This window comes from Pinus tabuliformis, chromosome 6, assembly GCF_031772625.1.
Source record: "Pinus tabuliformis cultivar Carrire ecotype Pingquan chromosome 6, CPIR1, whole genome shotgun sequence".
Taxonomy (NCBI): Eukaryota; Viridiplantae; Streptophyta; class Pinopsida; order Pinales; family Pinaceae; genus Pinus; species Pinus tabuliformis.
The window spans coordinates 1,910,290,880-1,910,314,603 of record NC_142292.1 but is presented as its reverse complement, the minus strand read 5'-3'; the positions used below and the strand labels follow the sequence as shown (position 1 = coordinate 1,910,314,603).

Genomic DNA, 23,724 nt, shown 5'->3' with positions numbered 1-23,724 from the left:
AGATGGTAAACCAGGAGGGGAAGGGATGTTGCCTTTTGTGTAGATGGGGGAGGAGGTGTCATGTAGGGTCAAAGAGTGGTATGGCGGTGTAGAAGGGGACGAGCTTCAACTTCTTACTGTGATACGAAAGTAGGACCAAAAGTAGGGCTAGACGAATAGTCCATAATGACTGAAATTAAAAAAATTATAAGAAAGTTTGTTGAATGAATAATCCATAACAACTAAAATTAAACAAAGTCTAATAAAGTCCATTGAGAGTTAAATATCTACCAAGTTTCATAAAGCACCTAGCGAACTGATCAAAATAAATGATGAAGAAGTCATTCCCCCCCCCCCCCTCCACCATCTGAACTTTAATGGAGGGCGAGGGGGTTAGATTTTTTGTCTTGGGTGGTATACCATTTTGAAACATGGGAATAGTGGCATCCTATAATTTTTTAGTTGGCATCCAACATACATATTGAGGATTCATTCATGTAATGTCATTGAAGTGAAAATCAACAAATCTCCAACATTTCCTTCGTGCACTTGAATATTCAAATCACTTCTTTCAACCAGTCATAGTAAATCAGAGGCTACCTCAGATAAGATACGAATTTGTAGTGCTATAGAACCATCTCTGAAACCTCAGAGCCGCACAACCATCTCCAAACCCTAAGCGCCGCTAAGCCCAATTAGTTCTCTCTCTCTCTCTCTCTCTCTCTCTCTCTGAGAGGACTAATTGGGCTTTTATATATATATATATATATATATATATATATATATATATATATATATAAAGCCCAATTAGTCCTCTCAGAGAGAGAGAGAGAGAGAGTTCTTATTCTATTGCTAAGTGCTTTCTAATTCAAAGCATGAGGGAGATCTATAATTCCTTCAATGCTTAATATGGATTTGACACATAACATTTTAAAGTACTATTACTAACACACACACACACATAGATGGAGAGAGAGAATTCTTATTCCATACATACATACTTTTTTCTTTGCAATATGAGAAAGACTTTATTTAAAAAATGTGCATAATGTGGGCTATAAATAAAATATTTCAATGCCCATGTTGTGTAAAATATTTGAATGTCAACTACATATATATTATATAAAGTAATTAAAAATAAAAGAAAATTTTCTTATGGTTGAAACATTTTATTGGTGTGTTGGTATTCTTTTTATGCTAAGCAAGGGGTTGACACATCACACACACACACACACACACATAAAGTAATTAAAAATAAAAAATTTCTTATGGTTGAAACATTTTATTGGTGTGTTGGTATTCTTTTTATGCTAAGTAAGGGGTTGACATATATAACCAACATAGGTTCATCTTAAGCTCAGACCTATCAAGCTTCCAAAGGGATCAAAACTCTCGAGGTGCAAACCTTATTTCAAGTTTTGCACCTTAAAATATTTGATCCCTCTCCGGTGCGCGATAGATGTGAGCTTAAGATGGATCTATGTTGGTTCTATTTACAACGACATATGTTATCAAATGGAGGGAACATTACTGTTTCAAGGTAGTGTCGCGTGTTTATGTAATAGCACATACTTTTCCTAACTCACATGGCCAATTTCATAGTGGGTAAAAGCATTGAGTTTCGATTTTTTTTGTCTCACAAATATTATGTCATACAAGATAACTTATCCATAATTTTTTTGTTTTTTTAATATATTTCTAAAATCTAATTAATTTATTGTTTAAATTTCTACAATCCAATAAGGTTTACAAATGAAAATTTGTAAATCAATAATATATTATAAATAATGTTTAATACTAAAGATATGGGATGAGGAAAAGGGAAAGTTTAAGGGATTTGTATTGGATCAGGTGTTTATATTGTTCAAAGATTAAGGGATTTGTATTTAAATGAATAGAAATATTTTAAAAGGTCTTTTAGCATAGGTAAAGGTGAATGCACACAAAATGAAAGGATGTGAGGTAGGAGGTCTTAAGATGCCTATTCCTTGTTAAGTCAAACCCAATTGAAGTTTTAATTGAGCTTTAAAAAAAAATATAATACTGATATATAAAGAGAATATTCAAAGGACTATTGGGTTGGGGGGGAATAAAGGGTCATTATGTATAATGGCATTTTTCATGGGTTGTTGGTATAAATCAGTTAGAGGTCGGAAACCATTATTTGAACTGATCACCATAGTCCAAAGTGCATGAGAAAGTCATTGCTTCAAGAATTTCTAATAGCAATGACTCATTGATTCTCAATGGCAATTTCTCCAAAATGGAGTTTAATCCAAAGTGCACACACAATTCACCCATATAAGGATGAGGGAAAACCTTTCAATTGAGATGACTATTGAAGTACCAAACATGTTGACTATTCTTCGTATAGTTTATCATTTAATGAATATATCCACATAATTTCATTTAAGATGTTCAACACATGACCAATTGAATTGTTTCTTGCCTCTTCTATTTGGGACGTTATACAAGTATGAAGATAACATGAGAAGAAATGTTATGGAGAGTAAATATAGTCTAGAAAATGACATTGGAGAGTATTATATAATCCAATTAACAAATATTATTGCAAGTTTTGTTTTTTGTTTTTTGTTTTTGTTTTTGTTTTTGTTTTTGTTTTTGTTTGTTTTTGTTTTTTGTTTTTGTTTTTTTTGTTTTTGTTTTTGTTTTTGTTTTTGTTTTTGTTTTGTTTTTGTTTTTGTTTTTTGTTTTTTGTTTTGTTTTGTTTTGTTTTGTTTTTTTTTTTTTTTTTTTTTTTTTGTTTTGTTTTGTTTTGTTTTTTTTTTTTTTTGTTTTGTTTTGTTTTGTTTTGTTTTGTTTTTTTTTTTTTTTTCTGTGTAAAGACTGATCTATTATATTAAAAAAAGAAAAAATATGTACAGAGAGGTTTGAACCTCTGAGGGTGCCATGGCCAACCCTCGATCAAAAAAGCTTTGCAGATGTTTCTGTTCTCATGGATTACAAAAAGCTTGTTCAAAAATTTGACACCTGAACACAGCTCTATCGACCCAAAAACTAGACAGGACATTACTGAAGATTACTTGTTAACAGCAGTTTCAAAAAAGAGTCCAAATTAGACTCCCAGCGTCTGAGCACCTACTAGTAGGTGTTGGAATGTGCTGAGCACGCTGAGAATTCGCCACGAACGCTGGGAAACCATAAACTGAATCATTTCTCTGAAGCTGAGGGCGCAGGGAAACCAGTCCCATTATCATTAGCTTTGTCCGGGGCTCGCTCCCACGTTATCATAACATTATCTTCAACATCCATTAAATTAACACCCGGAGGGAGCACAGGATACAAGACGCTTTCATACCTGTTTGCTGGCTCGCAGGCTATGACATTCTCCTGAGGGGAGTTCCGCTGACCGCCAGCTTCATCTTGACCAACCTCTTCGTATGCCGCCGCCGAGACCTTGAGAGTATCTACCGCCAAGCTGCTCTGGGAGGCACTGGCGTCCTGAGAAGGTGGCTGATCCTCTGGTTCTTCCTCTGAACTGGCCAGCTCATCTTCTTCCTCCGAGAAGATGACCGTAAGAATAGCAGAGATAAGCGGCCTGTGAAGCCTACTTTTGAATTTGAATCTTGTTGTATGCAGCGAACTGTTTAGAGAAGGACCAGACTCTTCTGAGGGTGGGCTAGAAGGCGAGGCTATGGCTAACGGGGATATACGACGAGGAGCAGGGCTTCCCCTTCCCCCCTGCCCTCCTCGGGATCCCGAGTTGCTTCCTCTCCTAGGAATGCCGCAACGACGGGGGGCCATGGATGGATATATCAGCAGAATACAAACACTCAAAGGCTGAGGATGGGGGATGAACAAATCACAGGTTGAACCAATTCGGAGAGGAGATCCAACTTTAACTTGAAAGACCCTGACTCTAAGGACGCAAGAGAAAGACCAGACACACAGACAATGCCCCGCCACGACCAAGAGAACCCCGTTCTCAGCCCAAGCTCCTGCAGCAGAGGTAGTGACTGACCTGAATTTTGCAAAAAGAATGCCTGAAACGAACCTGAGACAGTAAATACTGAAAGCAGAGACTGGCTTGAAATACCCAGCCCCGACGTAAGGATACCAAATATAAAACCTCAGGCTGAGCAGCAGGGGGTTGTTAAGATTCCATGGCCGCTTCCTCTGAGACCAGGACCCCCAAATAAAACCTTTGCAAGCCAAGAGCAGATGCACCTCGACGTTTCCAAAACGAGCCAGAGCAATTGAGACCCACAGAATGAGCGCCATACTGATATCCTTCCTCAGCGTACCTCGATCGCGTGCCGGCATTAATGAACCTTCAATGCCCGTCTTATGCCGCCTGCTTCCTTCTATGTCCTCGCCAGCTGCCATCTGCGCATGCATGGCATTAACTCCTCAAGTTGACACCCGCATCCGGGTAACAAATATTATTGCAAGTTATGGATAACTTGCAAGTATATTGTAATAGAAATTAATATTGAAATGTATTGAAGTTACACCTCAATAAGTTTGACCCATCTTGGTTCTTGTTAAATCTAGATTCAAATGAATTTAAGTTGGTTTTATCTTCAAAATGGTAATGTGGATTTCAATGATTCTAATGTTAGTTTGTACCTTTCTCCTTTGTGTAATAAGAATCATGAATCATGTTGCATGTTCAAGATTCAATTTATAGAAGAAAGCTATCTTCAATTGAGGTTTGTGATATGCCACAAAAGTTGAACTTTGTATTCAACTCATATATCATTATGTCTAGAATAATAATTTGTATGATAAAGATGTTGTCACATAAGTAATCTTATATCATCATTTGTTAGATTAAAATATACAAACATGCATATACTTATAAAAGGAAAAGAAAAACACCGATATCTACACTTAATGTAAATACTATTGTATAAACCTATAAAAAAGAGATATTTCATTTACACATAAATACAAATTCATAATTATGATATTTATATTTAAATATTAATATAATGTAGATAAAAATATATTAATAATTAAAAAAATAACTTTTATTTTTACACCATTGTTCCAATTCTTTATCCATTAAACCTACAAAATGTGGAAACAAAACACCTTAAGGTGGCTTTCATTTCTACTCTAATCAATTCTCTCTACTTGTGGTAGTTTTTCATTTGATCCATTTGATATATTTCTTATTCCTCGTATATATAGAAATTTAAATTTGTTTTGTTGGTATTTTGACCATACATAATGAGAGCATTTTGGAGAGCTTGCTATCGTCTAAATTTTTTGTATTGAAACGAAATTGCTTATATAGGTGCCTTTTCATTCTCTCTCTGATCACGATGTTAAAAACAATTGTGAAGGAAATTAAATTTAGGTTAGCCACAAAGGTCTAATGATTAATGATGGAATGAGTATACCCACATTCACATCCATCTCAAATACTTAAATGACTAATATGTTCAACTAAAATAAAACAATTCTTAACTGAAATCATGACCTAATTAGTAACCAAGGGTGAATTATTTATAAGTTTGAAGTGAGATTATGACCTCTTGGTTGAATAATCTTACGCTACAACACTTAAATTTTCAATTTGATTTCAGCTATAACAAATTTAACAATATATGATATAAAATGACATACCTACTATAAAAAATTTGCCACGTCACCATGTCTGGAACCTTGAGATGAAAGTTTTTATTTAGTAAAGTTTTTTAGCCTCAATATATCAAAAAATGATGTGAGGGTAAATAAGACCTTAAGCTACTCTGAGTACGATTTATAATTCTTTTTCCAATCACGGATTTAATAACTTTCTAGATTTCTTCCCATCAAATACAAATATATATCAAAATTGACTAAGATAAATATATAAGCAAAGATGACATGTATATAACAAGAACTCACAATAAAGGTGGTTGAGACATGACATCAAATATTCTTGTATGATTTTCATCATCATAGCTAACAAATGCTTCAAATATATCAAAATTTAGAAACCCAATAGCCTCTATAACATTATTAAGGTAAACTTTTGCTTCTTGCAACAAGATGTAAATGAATGACATATCTCGAGATTCCTGAAAACCAAGAAAGCTAGCAACCTCTATAGTGCAATTAAACTAAACTTTTATATCGATTGCAATGGGATGCAAGGGAGTAGACATGTAGCATTGTCGCACAAAAAAATAGAAGAGTTAAACATTTGTAAACATTACACACTTCACCACATATTCATAAATAACATAACATAATGTATAAAAATATTAGATATACTTCTATTTATATTATTTGTGATAAAAATAAATCATTATAATCACAATATAAATTAATGTACATGATTCCATAAATACAAATATTTCGTACAACCATAAATATAATTCAATGTTCAACTTTGAAAGATATTTAGTAACAATTCTCAACTCTCACCTTTCCCATGTTTACACTTGTGACTAACCATGCTTGTGAGTCTTAAACATGCCTGACACAAGGTGTGGTCATCTTTAATTATACTTAGAATATATAGAGATTTCCATAGCTTTAAAACCTATATAGAGATTTCTATAGCTTGAAAACCTATATGACTTGTAAAAGTATCGCATTGAAGCAAGCATCCAACTTGCTTTGCTTCAAAACAAATTTTGTAATTTGAAGTGCCAAACAGGTTGACGAAGGCGACGAGTGTAAGCAATGGCAGTGGATAGCAGCGATTTACAGTCTGCTCTTGCAGAGAAAGGCTTGGCGATTTCATTGTCTCCAGAAAAGGGCCGATGTCTAACCGCCAAACGATCCTTTACTCGAGGTATTTTTCTTCAACTTAAGCCCCGATTCTCGCATCGCTTGCACCTAAAATTCTCCCGGCCATCAAAGAAACTCAAACCATCGAAACTTTCAGTTTTCGCCTAAGTTTTTATGCAAGGGTAATTTCTTCAGCTCTTCTGCGTAATAGCAATAGCGTTTAAGAATAATGCCCAATCATACCCGGCTCATGTGTATGCTTATATTGGAGAAAAATGCAGACTCTGTACAATCTGAGAGATAATATATGTGAATTGGCACAACTTGCCTCTCGACGCTTAATTAACAGTCTAGGGCCTTCCCGGACTGAAAAGCCCCACAAGCTACTGTTGCAGCACAAAACGAATTATCTCTCCAGACTGGTTAAGAGTGGCACTTAGTGGCTAGTTTTTTTGAATAAGATGCTTACTATCATTACTGCACGTCAAAGGTGCCCTTCCTCATTCTCGGATAATTACGATGCAATGCAGCCGACTGACACCATGTTCGAAAGACCCTCTCAGCCGAGAAGCCATGGGTTGCGGTATCCATTCTGCCAACTTTGCCCAGGCCTTGCACCTGGCCCCAACCCCTTGCAAAGGCCTGTTTGGATGGGCGAGAAGAGCCATGAGTGGGTGAAACCAGATTACCATATTCAAATTCAAAATCGATACTGTTCCCCAAAAAAATTCAAATGCAAAAATCCAATACAAATAAAATGAGAGTATACATCTCACTAATATGAAAAAAATGCAAATTCTTTCACAATCTTGAAACCTTCAGAATCGTTGATGGCGCATGCTCCATTCGTTGTAGGCTTTGGCCCTGTTATCCACAGACCACCAGACAGTACCAGCTATGTCTTAATCCAAAATCCGATATCCAGAAGGAGAATATACGTGTGAAGATAGTCTGAAACTGTACCCAGCGCAGGTAATAATTGTCATTGTCAAGAAATCTTTTACAGGTAATGCTAACTTCAATGGGCAATCAGGTATTAAGCGATTAAGCTGAAGACCTCAACTGAAGGCTGGATGGATGCTGAAATCAGAAACCTGTTTGCCAAAGGCAGGATTGAATTTTGGGGCGAGTCTAAATCTGCATTAAATTCATCAGCAGAAAATCCAAATTGCACTGTGAAAAGCACTAAGTTGAGTAACCAGTAATCACTAGGCCGAGTAGACAGGTTATGGGAGAAACCACTTGAGCAAGCAGGCAACATGGGAGTGACAATTCAGGGAAAAAATTCACATTGTTTGAGCATGATGTTTGCCCCTTCCCACTAGACCATGAAGTGGAAAAATCTTCTGGTCTGAGAGATTCTCTCCTTGCACTGCTTATCAGTGATCAAAGACATTGCAATAATTGAGGGCCGAGGCTACCTTTGGTATCTTATAGATTTGATCTCCCAAGGTGATAGTAAAGCTGCAAGGTCTATACTGGTACACAATACGATGCTTTTGTATATACAGTTGTCTTAAAAGAACATCACAAACTTCAAGTAAGGCAACATCAAACAGTACCTCACCTTTGAAGGACTTGATGCTGTATTGTAGGGGGCACCACTAAGTGACATGGATATGTCATCCTTGGCTGAACCGATCTATGGTGTATGGCCTGGGGTACAAAGTCATTGGCATCTGCATCTTCTTAATGATCTCTGTTGAGATCAAGTTCTTTTGGCTATGGCTGCCAACATTGAAATGCAATGGTGTTCCTTTTACTCACACTTGTTAGTGAAAGAGGCCCTCAGCTTCCTTGGGTTCCTTTGGATGGGCCTTTGCAGCGGCGATAATAATTCTAGGTACTTCATCGATGGTCCATTTTCTCCTATCTAGGGGATGTGGTGGCATTGGGGATTGTTTGTTAGTTGGTTCGATTGTGTCATGCTCTTAACCTGCAAAGTAATACCCAAACACAGAATATGCGAAGAAAGATACCCAGAACACAGAATATGCGAAGAAAAGATACCTAGAACACAGAATAGCAATGATTTTATTATTCAAAGAGCAATGTTCACATGCCTCTTCGAGGGGGCAACCTCCAATAGAGCAGAGCTCGATTACAAAATAAGACACGATACTCCTCGCAGGGAGTCTCTATCCTTTATATATGACTCATACATGCAATACCACGGGCCAATACCGTGGGTTTTATTAATACCATCTATCTAATACTACTGCCCATTTGCAACTAACTGTGGTCCCGTCATTAATTGCGGGTTAACCACTTACAATATTAATATGGGCTTTATTGACTCTTGACTATGACGTGATCCCATGACATAAATAAGGGGGTTAGGGTGGGACCCTAACATGCCCTCCCCCTTAAGACTAGCCTTGTCCTCAAGGCTGAAGCTGTGGAAATTGCTGAAGAATCGTGGCTGGTTCCCAAGTTGCATCTTCCGGAGAGGTGTCTTTCCATTTGACGAGGACTTCCTTAATCATGCGGCCGCGCAGGTGCTTGTCCCTTGTGTCTAGAACCTTTTCGGGTTGAAGCCAGATTGACCCTTCTTCGTCCAATTCAGGTAGACTGGTTTGAACTCGGCAATTGTTCCCAATCACTTTCTTGAGGCACGATACATGAAAAACTGGGTGGATTTTTGCTTTAGGTGGCAAAGCCAACTTGTAAGCCACTTCTCCAATGCGCTGAAGTACTTGGTATGGTCCGTAGAATTTTGGAGAGAGCTTTTGACAACCCTTGTCTTTGAGTGATGTTTGCTTATATGGTTGCAGCCTCAAAAAGACCTGATCCCCTTCTTGAAATTGGCGCTCTGAGCGATGTTGGTCGGCCTGTTGCTTCATGCGATTCTGAGCTTGATGAAGATTCTCGCGAAGATGGGCGAGCATGGTTGCGCGGTGTTGTAGGAGTTGATCCACGGCTTGTACTTTGGAGCACCCCGTGAGATAAGAAGTAGGGGAAGGCGGAAGTTGACCATAGACTGCTTCATAGGGAGTCATTTTGGTGGTGGCATGATAGTTGGTGTTATACCACCATTCAGCCAGAGGTAACCACTGTACCCAAAGGTGTTGCTTTTCTGAAGTGAAACACCTAAGGTAGGTTTCTAGACATTTGTTGACGGCTTCGGTTTGACCATCTGTTTGCGGATGATATGAAGTACTGAGTTTGAGTTGAGTGCCTTGTATTCTGAAGAGTTCCTGCCAAAAATTACTGGTGAAGATCGGGTCGCGGTCGGACACAATAGAAGTGGGCATGCCATGCAATTTGAAGATCTGATCCATGAAAGTTTGAGCAACCAAAGTTGGTGTAAACGGTTGGGGTAGGGCGCAGAAATGAGCATACTTCGACAGTCGGTCCACAACCACCATGATGACTGACTTGTTCCCAGACTTTGGAAGACCTGTAATGAAATCCATGGAAACCTCCGTCCAAATTGATGCCGGAATGGGCAATGGTTGTAATGTGCCTGGTGTGTTGATGGTCTCCCCTTTGTGGCGTTGACAGACATCACATTCTGCTACGAAAGTAAGGATGTCCTTTTTCATGCCGGTCCAAAAAAATGATCTTCTGGTGCGAGCATACGTCTTCTGAAAGCCCGAGTGTCCTGCAATGGGAGATGAGTGCAATTCTGCCAAAATGTGACTTTTGAGGGTGGATGTTGGTGATATTACGATTCTGTCCTTGTAGCGAAGAATATCATTCTGCCACGAGTAGCCCTTGCTGGAATTAGGATCTACCTGCAATTGAGAAATGAGTTGGAAGAGCCCGAGGTGTGAAAACCATTCCCTGCGAGCCTCTTCAATCCAGTCTGGAATGGGGAGGGAAATTGCGAGCAGAGTACTTTCCTCCTCAAATTGGCGCGACAATGCATCTGCTACACTATTGTCTTTCCCTTTCTTGTAAATGATCTCATAATCATATCCCAGCATTTTGGCTAACCATTTATTTTGTTGTGGGGAGGATAGGCGTTGCTCCAAAAAATATTTAAGACTGTGATAATCTGTGCGGATTTGGAAACGTCGCCCCAATAAGTAAGGTCGCCAGGTCTCGACTGCATGTAAGATGGCCATCATTTCCTTCTCGTAGGTAGATTGGCCCAGATTCCTCCCACTGAGTTGTTGGCTGGTGAAGGCCAATGGTCGCCCTTCCTGCATTAAGACCGCTCCAATACCTGTACCCGAAGCATCACATTCAATGACAAAGGATTTGGTGAAGTCAGGTAGTGCTAAGACGGGAGTGGAACACATGGCGTTTTTGAGAGCAGTAAATGCCTGTTGTGCTTCCTCGTTCCAGAAGAAGGAATTTTTCTTTAGGAGTTGAGTGAGGGGCTTTGCTATGCGGCCATAGTTGCGGACAAATTTACGATAATAGCCTGTTAGACGCAAAAATCCTCTCAAGCTCTTCAAGGTCTTAGGTTGAGGCCATTCTTGCATTGCCTGGATCTTTTTGGGGTCCACCTTGACACCTTCACGCCCCACAATGTGGCCCAAATACTCAACTTCTTCCATGCCAAATGAACACTTAGACATCTTGACAAATAATTTATGTTGGCGGAGCAGTTGCAAGAGTAGATCTACATGCTGAAGATGTGCCGCCCAAGTGCCACTATAGATGAGGATGTCATCGAAGAAGACAAGGACAAATTTTCTGAGATATGGTTTGAGGAGGTGATTCATAAGGCTCTGAAAAGTAGAGGGGGCATTACAGAGACCAAATGGCATGACCAGGAACTCATAATGGCCTTCATGAGTTCTGAAAGCCGTCTTGGGAATGTCGACTTCCTTCATGCGAATTTGGTGGTAGCCTGAGCGAAGATCCAACTTAGTGAAGAATTGAGCCCCATTGAGTTCGTCCAGCAAATCGTCAACCACCGGGATGGGAAATTTATCTTTGACTGTCAACTTATTGAGGGCCCTGAAGTCGGGACACATCCGCCACTCCCCATCTTTCTTGAGGACCATGACCACTGGGGATGAATAAGGACTAATGCTGGGACGAATGACACCTGCTTCCAACAATTCCTTGATGATTTTTTCTATTTCATTCTTTTGGGTGAACGGATATCTGTATGGCCGCACATTTGGGGGTTGGGCCCCTGGAACCAATGTGATGCTATGATCATGTTCCCCTCGCGAGGGTGGAAGCTCATGAGGCTTATCAAAGACCGTCCGATGTTTATTTAAAATCTGTTGCATCTCCGGATGAATTGGCAGAGACATGGTTTCGACTACCTGGATGGCATTAAATTGAGCTACCACTCCATGATGGCCCTTTTTTAACAATTTTTCCATCCTATGCGAGCTGATGATAGAGGGGGCTCCCGCCTGTAGTCCACGAAGGGTATGTGTGGAGTTGTTCTGCTTAAAACTCATATATAACTCCTGGAAATCCATTGTGATTGGCCCCAGAGTGCGGAGCCATTCCGCGCCTAGGACAATGTCGCAACCCCCCATGTGTATTGCAAACATGTGGGTTTTCAACTGATAATCCCCCATTTGAAGTTTGACATTTTCACAGTGGCCTTCACATTTCATTGTGCCCCCATCTGCAATTTGGACTTGGAAGTTAGAAACTGCCCGGACAAAACAATGCGCTGCTTCAGCGATCTTTTGATGGATGAAATTATGGGTACTTCCACTATCAATCAAGACTACTACTGGGCGATGTTTAAGAAAACCCCTGATTTTGAGAGTTTGAGGGGAAGAGATTCCTGCCAATGCATTTAGCGAAATAATTGGGTCGTCAGATACAATCTCCTTTTGGTTATCTTCTTCGATCGCCTCCGGTTCCTCAAGTGGTGGATCTTCCTCGGTGGAACTGTAGTCAGTGGCATCTATTTGAAAAAACTTGGGCTCCTTGCATTTATGACCCGGGGAATATTTTTCATCACAGTAGTAACATAGTCCTTGCTTCCTTCTTTCGGCCATTTCCGCAGGTGACACCTTTTGAATCTTAAGTGTCTGAGTCGTGTTGGGAGCCTGTGGGGGACGACCTTTAGCGGGGAAGTTGAGGCGGTTGAATTGGGCTGTTAATGCACGTTCCACCTTACGAGCTACCTGGCAAGCCTCTGTCCACGTGGGAGGGTGGTGGAGTAGAACCTGAGCTTTGATGGCTTCTTTCAGGCCGCTGATAAAGCATTCCATGTAGAACTCATCTGTGAGACCCGTAGTGTGGAAAGCTAAGGCTTCAAAAGCGGTAATATATTCATCCACTGTACCCGTCTGTCGGAGCTTAGTGAGACGCCCCAAAAAAGAGTCTTCCTGTTCAAAGCGATTTCGAAGAGCTTTGGCAAATTGGGCCCAATTTTGAAAATGTCCATTGCAACGCTGATGCCATTCCTTCCATTGCCATCGTTCATTGTCCAAGTACATGGTGCCCACCATAAGCTTAGTCCCCTCATCTATGATATGATTCAATTGGAAATACTGCTCCATTTGTGCTAGCCATGCGGACGTGTGAGAACCGTCAAATTTATGCATATCCAACTTGGGAGGTCGCTGACTGGGTGGTGGGTGGGTGTGCCAGACGTGGGGAGAGTGGCTAGACTCACCCTCATGGTATTCATGGCCATTATTCGCCTCCTCGTGGGCTGGCTCCTTGCCCTTCAGTGCGTTCTGTATCTGGATACTTATTCCTTTAATCTCATGTTGTATTTCGTTCACCGAAAATTGGATGGAGTTCACCTAGTCTTCAATTTTGTCCATCCTTTCATTGGCCATCGCTTGAGCGCGAGTTTCTACCATACACCGACCTGATGAAAAATTGGGACCGCCAAAAAATTTTTACTAAGAAATTGAATGGTACCACCTTGCTCAGCTCGTTGTCCTGATTCTGATGGGCTAGGTCACTAATAAGCGCCCCGGAAGATCTCAAACTTTTTTTTTTTTTTTTGGAAAACTCCTAACGGAGTTTTACTCCTTCCTGATCAATACTGCAGTCGCCAAATCCTCAAAATTTTAATGCCGCCAAAAGTCCTGCGAAAAGTATATCCAGGTACAGGCACCCTTCACAACTACTCCGATCTGGTGGATCTGAGAGATCTGAATGGTGGAACAACTGCTGCTGCTGATCTGATGGAGCTGCCGGACTGATGTCTGCTGCTGCTGCACTTTTTTGCACCCACGGATTTGGAATAGATGATGTGTGATCCCCCGATAGAAAGGGAACTATGGTCTTGAGGAGTGTCAGGTGCTACAGATCGCAATATACATAAGGGTCTGACAGTAGTACTCGGCCCAATGTTTCAGGGCTCTAACTAAGGAGGATCGACCGTACCCTTAGCCGTACAACCCGACTACCCTATCGTACGGGCGAGTAATCTCTTCGAGTGCTGTTCTCGGTGTACTGTAGCCACAAGACGGCCGAAGGTTTATCTATGGCGAGGTTTCAAGGGAGCCTAGGGGGCTTCCTATATACCCAGAGGGTACGTGGAAGACAGTCCGTGCGCGGTTCTGTCTAATGCGCTACTACTCGAAGGGGTACCCACAGGGGTTACAAGGGAGTCCAATAGACGTGACCACCTCTTGTATTTCCTGCGTGCATGCCTCCCCAAATCCGCAGGTTTATGCGCTTAACGACAGATCCCGTGGTTTAAAGACACCGGAACACGTCTCTAGCCAAAATTTTTTTTTTTGCTAAAAATTGGAGATCCCACCGAGCCCTGGAAAGTGCTCTGATACCACTTGTTATGCTCTTAACCTGCAAAGTAATACCCAAACACAGAATATGCGAAGAGAGATACCCAGAACACAGAATATGCGAAGAAAAGATACCCAGAACACAGAATAGCAATGATTTTATTATTCAAAGAGCAATGTTCACATGCCTCTTCGAGGGGGCAACCTCCAATAGAGCAGAGCTCGATTACAAAATAAGACACGATACTCCTCGCAGGGAGTCTCTATCCTTTATATATGACTCATACATGCAATACCACGGGCCAATACCGTGGGTTTTATTAATACCATCTATCTAATACTACTGCCCATTTGCAACTAACTGTGGTCCCGTCATTAATTGCGGGTTAACCACTTACAATATTAATATGGGCTTTATTGACTCTTGACTATGACGTGATCCCATGACATAAATAAGGGGGTTAGGGTGGGACCCTAACAGATTGGATCCTTACTTCCCTTTTGTGCTCTTAACATGGTATAGAGTAGGGGTGAACCCATTGTTTTAAAAGCCGGTTGGCTCGGAACCGACTCGGCCGAGTTGGTCCGAGCTGGTAAAAAAATTTGCAACCCGGCCTTTGAACCGGTTCGGCCGGCCGAGTCTGTATCAACGCGGCCGGGTCACTTTCAACGACCAGTGAACCCCCAAAAATGCAATTATTTTGATTTTTTAATGTTTTTTCTGAGTGTGGGGGACTCCAAATAGTTTTATGAATTGGTTTGTTGGTCTTTGGGGTCCATCCCCTCTCCCAAACCCTATTTAATACTATTGATATGCTATTCATAAAGTAAAAGTGACATTCTCCTTAATCTTCATTTTCGTCCTTTTACTTAAATTTTTAACATTACCATGAAATGACTCAGGATGTTTGAGGGTGGTTCCGGCCTCATTGGATTTCATATGGAGAAAGTAGAATTTTAGATTTCATTCAAAATCCAACAGACTCATCGGTTTTTCAGGATTTCAGGGTTGGGGGATTGCAATGTTTCCATTGAATATTGTCATGTATTAGGGTATGGAACTCGTATTTAATCAAGAGCACCAATCCCTCTATGTAGCTTGATGTTAGTGACATTGGTTGTCGAACTCCTCTGGGATTCGCTCCCAAACCGGGAGCTTCTGAAAATGTCACTCCCGCTCCCAAGTAACACTGAGCCAGATGATGTTGGCAACTCTAGCAGTAGCCAGTAGTACTGGTCACAAACTTTTGTTGTAGAGACCATTTCTAGCCTCCTTGGTTATGTGTTTTTGTTTTGATCTCAATGCCATTTTGATATAATGGATATATTCATGAGCCTACTTTGATCATATGTTGTCTTCTATCTATATTCTAATGTTGTGTGTTTGGAAACATGAATGAAAATCTTTAAAATTATGTGTTTTTATAAAAAATAAATATTTAATGTATTTTTTACAACGACCAAGCCATTGAAATCGCACTGGCCAAGTCGATACCGAGTTGGAGTCAGAGTCGGAGTCGGAGTTGACCCTCGGCCGAGTCGGAGTCGGAGTCGGAGTTTTAAAACATTGGGTGAACCTCACCACCTTACTTGGCAAATTTTCAAGTCAAGACAACCTAACCTATTTTTGTGTGTGCATAAAAATTGGTTTCCTATTACGCATGACTTGTATGACTTGCTGTGCGTGAACTTTGCACACCTCTCTTTTAGCTTTTCTCAATAATTTCTTGGTGTTTTTTCGGAAGCTATTTGTTGGCTGCATTCTTATTGTGGAACCATTTTCTTTGTTCTCTCTAGATTTCTTCATTATGGTTTCTAGGGAACTCGCCTCTTTGATTTGTGAGATCTTGCCTAATTGCATTTGCCCTACTGATTACAGATCTAGGGTTTTTGGATAACTTTTTTCAGTTTTCAAACTATCTTTTGATGTCTTCATGGATGCACTCTCTATCTTTATTTAACTAGATGGACCATTCTATGTCAATGCATTTTACAAATCAAGTAATTAGGTTGTACTAGATTCAAACTTCGATATTTTTTGGTGTTGTGACTAGTGATATGAGGATTACACAACCTTTGCAATTGACCCATAGTGTTTTTTAAGAGGCCAATGACTAATTGGTTGCAATGGGAAATTGTTTTCAATCATTTGATATAGTTTCCACTTAAAGGTCTATAGGGTCTATTTCACTTGTTATTGATTTGAACTTCCTTTTGAGTGATTCTTTCTTATGTGCACTTGTGTTGGGTATCCTTAAGCCTACACACCTAATTTTTTTCAGCATGCTTGATTGAGTTCAAGCTCACTTAAATGTATGGAGTTAGAACTTCTCACACTCACTTTAGCATCAACTGATCTTATTTAATGTGGTTACTCCTATATCCTATCTATGACAAGATATTTCTTCCAACACCTCTTTATATGGACTTCATATTACCACTTTCCTAGTTGATTCATCGTATAGTAGGGGTATATCTTGTTGCCCTTCTTCATTGGATGAGTAGGTTAGTGACATATATTTCTAGTAGATGAGTTAGTTGGTGTCTACAGTCATCATTCCTATACAAGATGTTTCTTTCAACACCTCTTTAGATGGATAATTTAGTATCACTCTCCCACTAGATGCGTAGTATGGCAGGGATATATTGCCTTTCCCTCCTTCATTGCATGATCAGGTTAGGGACAATTGTTTCTAGCAGATGTGCTGATATTTGGCTGCATTCATTATTCCTAAATAGGATGTTTCTTTCAACCCCTCTCCATATGGACAATTTAGTAGTACTACTCTCCTAGTAGATGTGTAGTATGGAAAGGATATATTTTCTGACTCCCCTCCATTGGATGAGCAGGTTAGTGGCATTTTTCCCAATGGTTGAGAGCAAATTGATGGTTGCGTTCTTGATTCCTATGTAGGATGCTTTGTCTAGCAATCTTCATCAAATGGATAGTTTAACAATGCAACTCTCCTAGTAGATATGTAGTATGGCAGACATGTATTTACCAACACTCCATTAAATGAGCAAGTTAGTAACAAACAATAGATAAGTAGTTTCGTGGCAACATTTTTCAGCCTATTGAGTCCACTTTTGTGTTGAGTTGGTTTATCATATAACGACTCTCTTTTACTTTAATTACACTCTTTATATCGTCTCTTCTTTGTACTTTTTCCTCCTTATATCACTTTTTGATTAGATGGCCGGGTTAGTGTTGTATGCCTCCAGATGATGTGTAGTTCAATGGTGCTATTCCTTTAGGATATGAGCATGTCTTTCTTTTGAGTTGGGGTTGGCCACTACTTTATTTATATGATCTCTATAGTTCCCTGTTTAGATTGAGGTGGGGTGTTGAACAATGGTGTAATATTCACTTGTGGCCACACACCAACCCTTTATTGGGCATATCAAGGCTCTTAACGAGTCGACATTGGGTGGTTACTCACTTTATTGTATTTTAGACTATTTTGACCAAGGTTGACCTAGTTATCCTCTAGGGCTAACCACTTCCAACCCTAGAGGATGTTTATAAATACAACTTACACTCCTCATTTGCAATCATCTCATTTTTTAAAGTATTCAATTCTTTAGCTTGTAGGCACCTATCTTGTGTTTTCTTTTCAGGCTATGTCATTTCTATTGTGCTTATTTTGTTGATTTAGGGTTTGTTCATTAGTTCCATTCAATTCTCACTCCTCTTTTGTGATCTCAACAACATGCACAAAAAGTAAACAAAGAGCAAATTGCTCTGTTATGACATTGATTTGGATTGGATTAAGAACAAGAAGAAAGGATGCACAATATTACATAGAGAACACAAGACATTGAATGGTAAGTAGAAGATGCACAATATTGCATAGAGAATGCAAGAATTGCATCCAGTTTTAGTTCATCTAAAATGGAACTAAACTAAGCATGGTACATGCATGTTCCCTTTGTCTATCTCTCCTCCATAAATGCCAACCCCCCCATTAACTTTCTGTTAACACCCCCCCCCCCCCCCCCCCCCCCATTAACTGTCTGTTAACCCCCTAGCTCATTTCATTAGGCCAGTGTTCAGAGTATGATTCCATAGACAATTTTCATGAGAAAGAGGTTCGTTCACACAGAGTTCAAACGCAGATTGGTTCAGTGGTATGATCTTGTCTAATAGATAGATGTTTCATAGTTTTTTTAGCAGATTAGAGAGAGTTACTATTTTTAATAATACTGCTGATAGGAGATAGTTCAGAGGTTTGCATGGCAGTATTGATTATATATTTAGTGTCCTCACAAGCTTAGGATTCCATTGAGATTTTTTTGGATTACATGCATTGTACGTTCTTTGGAAGCTCCAGTTCAGAGACTTGCGTGTCAAAGATGATGGTATATTTGAGATCCTTTTGAGTTCACGATTATGATGAGCTATTTTTGGATAAATGCTTCTATTTTTAGCAAAGGATTGCATGCCATTTTTGATCACATATTCAAATTCCTGAGTATAGTTCCATGCACATGTGAGGATTTCTATTTTTAATAGTGCCTATTTTGAGGCGTGCTATATTTAGTAGGGTTCCCCTAGGAGTTTTGGACATTTTCCATTTTTTTCTAGTTTTTAAAGGATTGCGATTTTTGGCATGTCTATATATAATAGGGTGACATGTGGCAGTTCCAACTGATGACATGTGGCAACTTTTTAGTGATGACATGTGGTGAGAGTGACACATAGCATGCGTCAAGGTGCCACGCGACAATTCCTAAGGGTGACAAATGACAAGTTTTGGACACATACATGTGGATTAGTACACATGGATAACACTGGGAGTGTCTTGGAGTTAACTGGAGCACTTGCATGAGTGAATTAAAGACCACTGGGATGCATGCATTGATTTAGGAGTGACTTGGCACCCACTTGGAGTTAACTTAGTCGTATGGATGCATGGCAGAGATAACTAAGTGTGTGGTTGAGTTAACTAGGTTGATGCCTTCTCTCTCTCCACTTCACATCAGTTGAACTCACAAAATCTCCATTGGACTAGTTCACATGCTTTATTTCACTCAACTTCTCACTTAGTCAACAAAGCACATGCCTCTTTCTCTCCTTCCACCTCATTCTTAGTTCATTGAGGATCATCTCAAGAGGATCAAGGCACATGGGGAAAGGACCCCAAGAGATCTAAAGCACATAGCTTGGGAATCATTCATGCAAGGCTAATTCGACTTCACTTTTTGGAGGTGATATTTTCTTCTTCAGTAGCAACACTCTTTCTTCATTTCTATTCTATTCTAGCTTCTATACTTTGTATAGGGATCATCATTCGACTAGTTTTATACTTTGTCTATATGGAACAATCAACCTTTTGGCTTATGCAAAATAAAACCTGACCATGCTTTCTTTTTGGCTGTTGTAGTTTGTCGGGACTGTTGCCTCAAAATCTAGCAGGCCTTATGAGAGGACTCACAAGGCAAAGGCCAAACCTTGTTGCAACGATGAGCTAGATTGTTATTGTCACCTCAACAATCTTCCTCTCGCTCTTTTGTGGAATTTCACTACAAGGGAGGCTTCCCAATGATCACCTAAGATGATATTCTATCTTATAAGGTTCAAGGTGATAAAAGAATAGGCTAGGTGGAGATACTTCAATGATGGACAATAGCTCAATACTCCTTAATAAGAAGTGGCATATCATGCACCTGGACTAGCAAAGGCACATATGACCTAGGGTTTATTGATATATAGCAAGAAAGGAGTTCCTAGGCACATCCAAGTCAAAGAAAGGGTTTATAGAAAGATAGGATCAACAAAGGAATAAAGCAAGCCCTCCAATTAAGCCTCAAGTTGAAGCCCTTGCTAGGGTTAATGTTCCTGGAGCATAAAATATGTAGGAAAGGATGACGTCAACCCTCCTAATAGAAGTTTCACCATGCAAAAGGCTAGATTTTGAGTTAAAAAGGATCACCAAGGCAAAACTCAAGATTTATTACCACTAACACTCATCCACAATAGCCTAGGGACTAAACTAACTCGGCCCTAGCTACATGCTCTGGTGGCTTGCCTTTAAAGGCTTAGAAAATAGAATAGAAGGAGAAATCTTAAGTTTTTCAAAGTTTTGATCAACACAAAGGATGCCAGTGCCTAATCCTACTTGGGTTATGGTGTCTCTTGTTAGATTTACTTGAACCCAACACCTGGTATTTAACTCCTAGCAAAAGTTTAAAGTTGCCGTGTAGTTGCATCCATTATTAGTGAAGCTGCTTCTTTAGGCCTCCTTGAAGAGCGAAGTTCCCAAATCTTAATCATTTTGATTCCAATCTCCTCGATATCCAGGCACTGGTCCTTGGTCCTTGGTGATCACATTAACTTAATGAAATATCATTCTTTCATTTTTTTTCTTCATCCTCTAAGGATAAGGAGATTTTCTAGGGCTTGGTGCAACATTTTAGGGAGGAGGAATTTAAGGCTTCCGTCCAGACAAGTTTCTTCATTTATATCTCCTCTAGGGATCCTCCAGTTTTGAATGAATTCTGACGGTGGGATTTTAAATAAATTGATGCCCTAGCTATCACACCAAGAGGGAACCCTTGAAGCTGCTTTGACTTGGGGATTTCTTGAAGGTCTGCACTTTGTAGTTCGTCATTCAAAACCTTTTCTCTTAATTATAAGTGATCATTGGATGAGCCTTTACCATGGTATATCTCTCAAACCTTGGTCTCTTATAGTATTTCTCTCAAGGGGTTTTTCATGGAAAGTCACCCTAGCTTCTCCCAAAGCTCACACTTTAATTGAATCTTTCCATTGAATGAACCATCCTTGCCTCACTTTGAACCCTAGTATAAACACATCAATCACAAGTGAGGGGTTTTGGAAGTTTTGATCTTAGGCATTCATCATTATTGAATATTCCTAAGCCCAACGTCATCTTTCACAAGTCTTTCTTGGGGAGCCTTTCAACTTTTCTGTAAGCATTTGAACCATTAATCAAGCCTCTCCTTTGAATTGGCCTTGGAAATCACGTTATACCTTGCCATTGATCCTATCATTCAAGTGATTTTTTCCATATCGGGACTCTTCCCATTGGTGAAAGTTCATAAAGAGTAGGGGAAATTGACTGAGGTGACAGTGGGTCCTTGCCCCGTTGTTGCCATTTGGTCTAGTAGTTGTCTGTTAGGCACTCCTCCTAAGGCACCTGCTAGATTGAGTGATAACAGTTTCGACTCAGTGTTCAGGGCCTCCTTTTCAATCTTTGTCAGTAACATCGATCCTTGATCCAAGATCCCCTTGGATTTGCTTACAGGCTTGCCTTGCAAGCTACACAACTTACCCTTCCTGACACCAAGCTTGATTGTTGTGTCCTAGGTAGCTCCCTCTGAATGTATGAATACTTGTCCATTTTGGAACTCAGCATCATACCCTTTGTCCTCCAGAGTTGAGACTGAGCTCAAGTTTGTCTTTAGCAATGGGACAATATAACACCTTTGCCACCTCTAGAGATCCTCCTGATTCAAGCTGGAATAACACTTTTCCAGCCCCTTTTACTGCATGTATGGTATTCATACCAACTTTCACATGCATGTTTGAATTCGTCTCTAAAACACTTCTCTCATTCCTATCATATGGTGAGATGCTCCACTATCTATGAACCATGCATCTTTCGTGACAGCCTTAGAAAGGCATGACACCAATGCAAAGTTCCTCTCGTACTTCTCAACCAACTCGTCCATTTGTGCAATGGTTGTTTTTCCCTTTCACTTATTTTTGTCTGGACATTGGCTCACATAATGCTTTGGCTTGTAACATGCAAAGCACTTGACTTTGCTCATGTCCTTCTTCCCATCTTGAGAGGACCCTCCCTCTCCTTTGTTCAGTTCGTCAGCTCCCTTGCCCTTTCTTACATGACCAGAAAATGCAACGTTCTCATCCCTTTCACCTTTTACTTGGTTGCCATGAAGAGCCTCTTCACGAGTCTCCTCCTGGGTGAAGTCATCCCACAACCTATCCCAGATTGGTAGATATTTCGTGCCACGACTCCTTTAATGAAGGTACCCCATTGCTTTGTGAACATGTCCAAGGCTATCCTTACTAGTTTTGAGTCTAACACTTTCTCCCCCCTACTGCAACATGCTCATCTTGTACTTGAGATAAGAATAAACAACCTCATTCTTGGACATCTTGGTCCCCCTGTGTTTCTCTCTCAGCACCATTTTCCAGTTCTGGTTTTTGGTTTCGTACAACTTGGTCAATGCCTCCCACATTTCTCTGGCGGTTTTTTTTCTCGGATATATGAGGAATAATATGGTACTTCACTCCATCCAGGATAATCCTCCTAGCTTTCACATCCTTCTTATTATGGGCAGCTAGAAGTGTTGCATCGGTAGGGCGAATCTGAGTTTGTGATACAAACTCTCAGATTTCGTTTTCCTCTAACACCAATGCAATCCTCTCCTTCCAGATGCTATAGTTGGATAACCCATCCAAGCGATCTTCAAACTTGAGACCAGTTTCATCCCTATCCAGCTGATCAAACCCTGCCAAAAACAATTTCACTTGATGAAGAAGAAACCTGCACCCTTGTTCACTGTGCCTGACGACTGCCTCGTGCGACCCTATCCCCATTGGCAACTCAATTCGTTTGTTGCCAACCAACCACACTTTAACTTGACTTCCTGTACCTGCTCAACACTGCTCCGACCCTCGATCGGATCTCCTTTGCTACTGTCGCTACCTTTGTCTACTATGTCTCTTCTGCCACAACTTGCTCTAATAGCTCAATTGGCTGCTTCTCTACAGTCTGACTAAGTTGTCTGGACCTTTGGTAGCTGATAGATGACCTTGTGGCTATCCCCTTCTGTGTAGCTCTGCCTGATCTCTTGTGATGTCGCCCTAATATTGTTCAATGAACTTGCTTGTGGCCTTTGCAACTGTATCTCTTGTGATCTGGTTGTCAACAATTGGCCACGACTCTGCTCGTTAGCTACCCAGTGACAATGCTTACTGCGATCCCCCACATTGATCTACTCCTTTGGTCTGGTGGTTGTCTATTGTTGTTGCCGTCTCAAGCTGATCCGACCATCGCTGCTTGCTGTGATTTACGGTTGCACAAACCTTGACAACCCCATACATGTTCTGCTACACGTCAACACAATGTGTAACAGTCTCTACATGGCCTTCGTCTGTTGTGTTGGGCTGCTTCGCTGCCCTGACTTGCCTACATCCACTCTCGAACAAGTTGACCCTAACCTAGCATCCAAATGCACTATAAATAGGTGCGAGAAGCGAATTTCTAACCACTCGACTCAAGCATTCGACTCTATGTTTAAGAGAGCGAAGGAGTAGGTCTGAAGTTCACATCTCATGAACCTAGAAGAAGTGAAGTGAAGCCAAGTTGAAGTAGCTTTTTGTGGAAGGATTTTGGCACATTTTTTGACGGGTTTTTGGCATTGTCTT

The 23,724-nt window shown here is 40.3% G+C and overlaps 1 protein-coding gene across 5 annotated transcripts in view; it reads left to right on the top strand.

Annotated features, from left to right (window-relative positions):
* Window positions 1-6,489: 6,489 nt before the first annotated feature.
* SDG37 (SET domain group 37) overlaps window positions 6,490-23,724 on the top strand; it is a 344,199-nt gene continuing 326,964 nt past the window's right edge. For 2 of the 5 annotated variants that reach the window (XM_089431023.1, XM_089431004.1), the window contains exon 1: window positions 6,491-6,733. In XM_089431023.1, the coding sequence (XP_089287149.1) occupies window positions 6,622-6,733 (112 nt within the window). In that variant the 5' untranslated portion in view covers window positions 6,491-6,621. Of the gene's footprint in view, window positions 6,734-23,724 lie in introns of all 5 variants that reach the window. The other 3 variants (XM_089431028.1, XM_089431011.1, XM_089431018.1) reach the window with 2 other exon arrangements.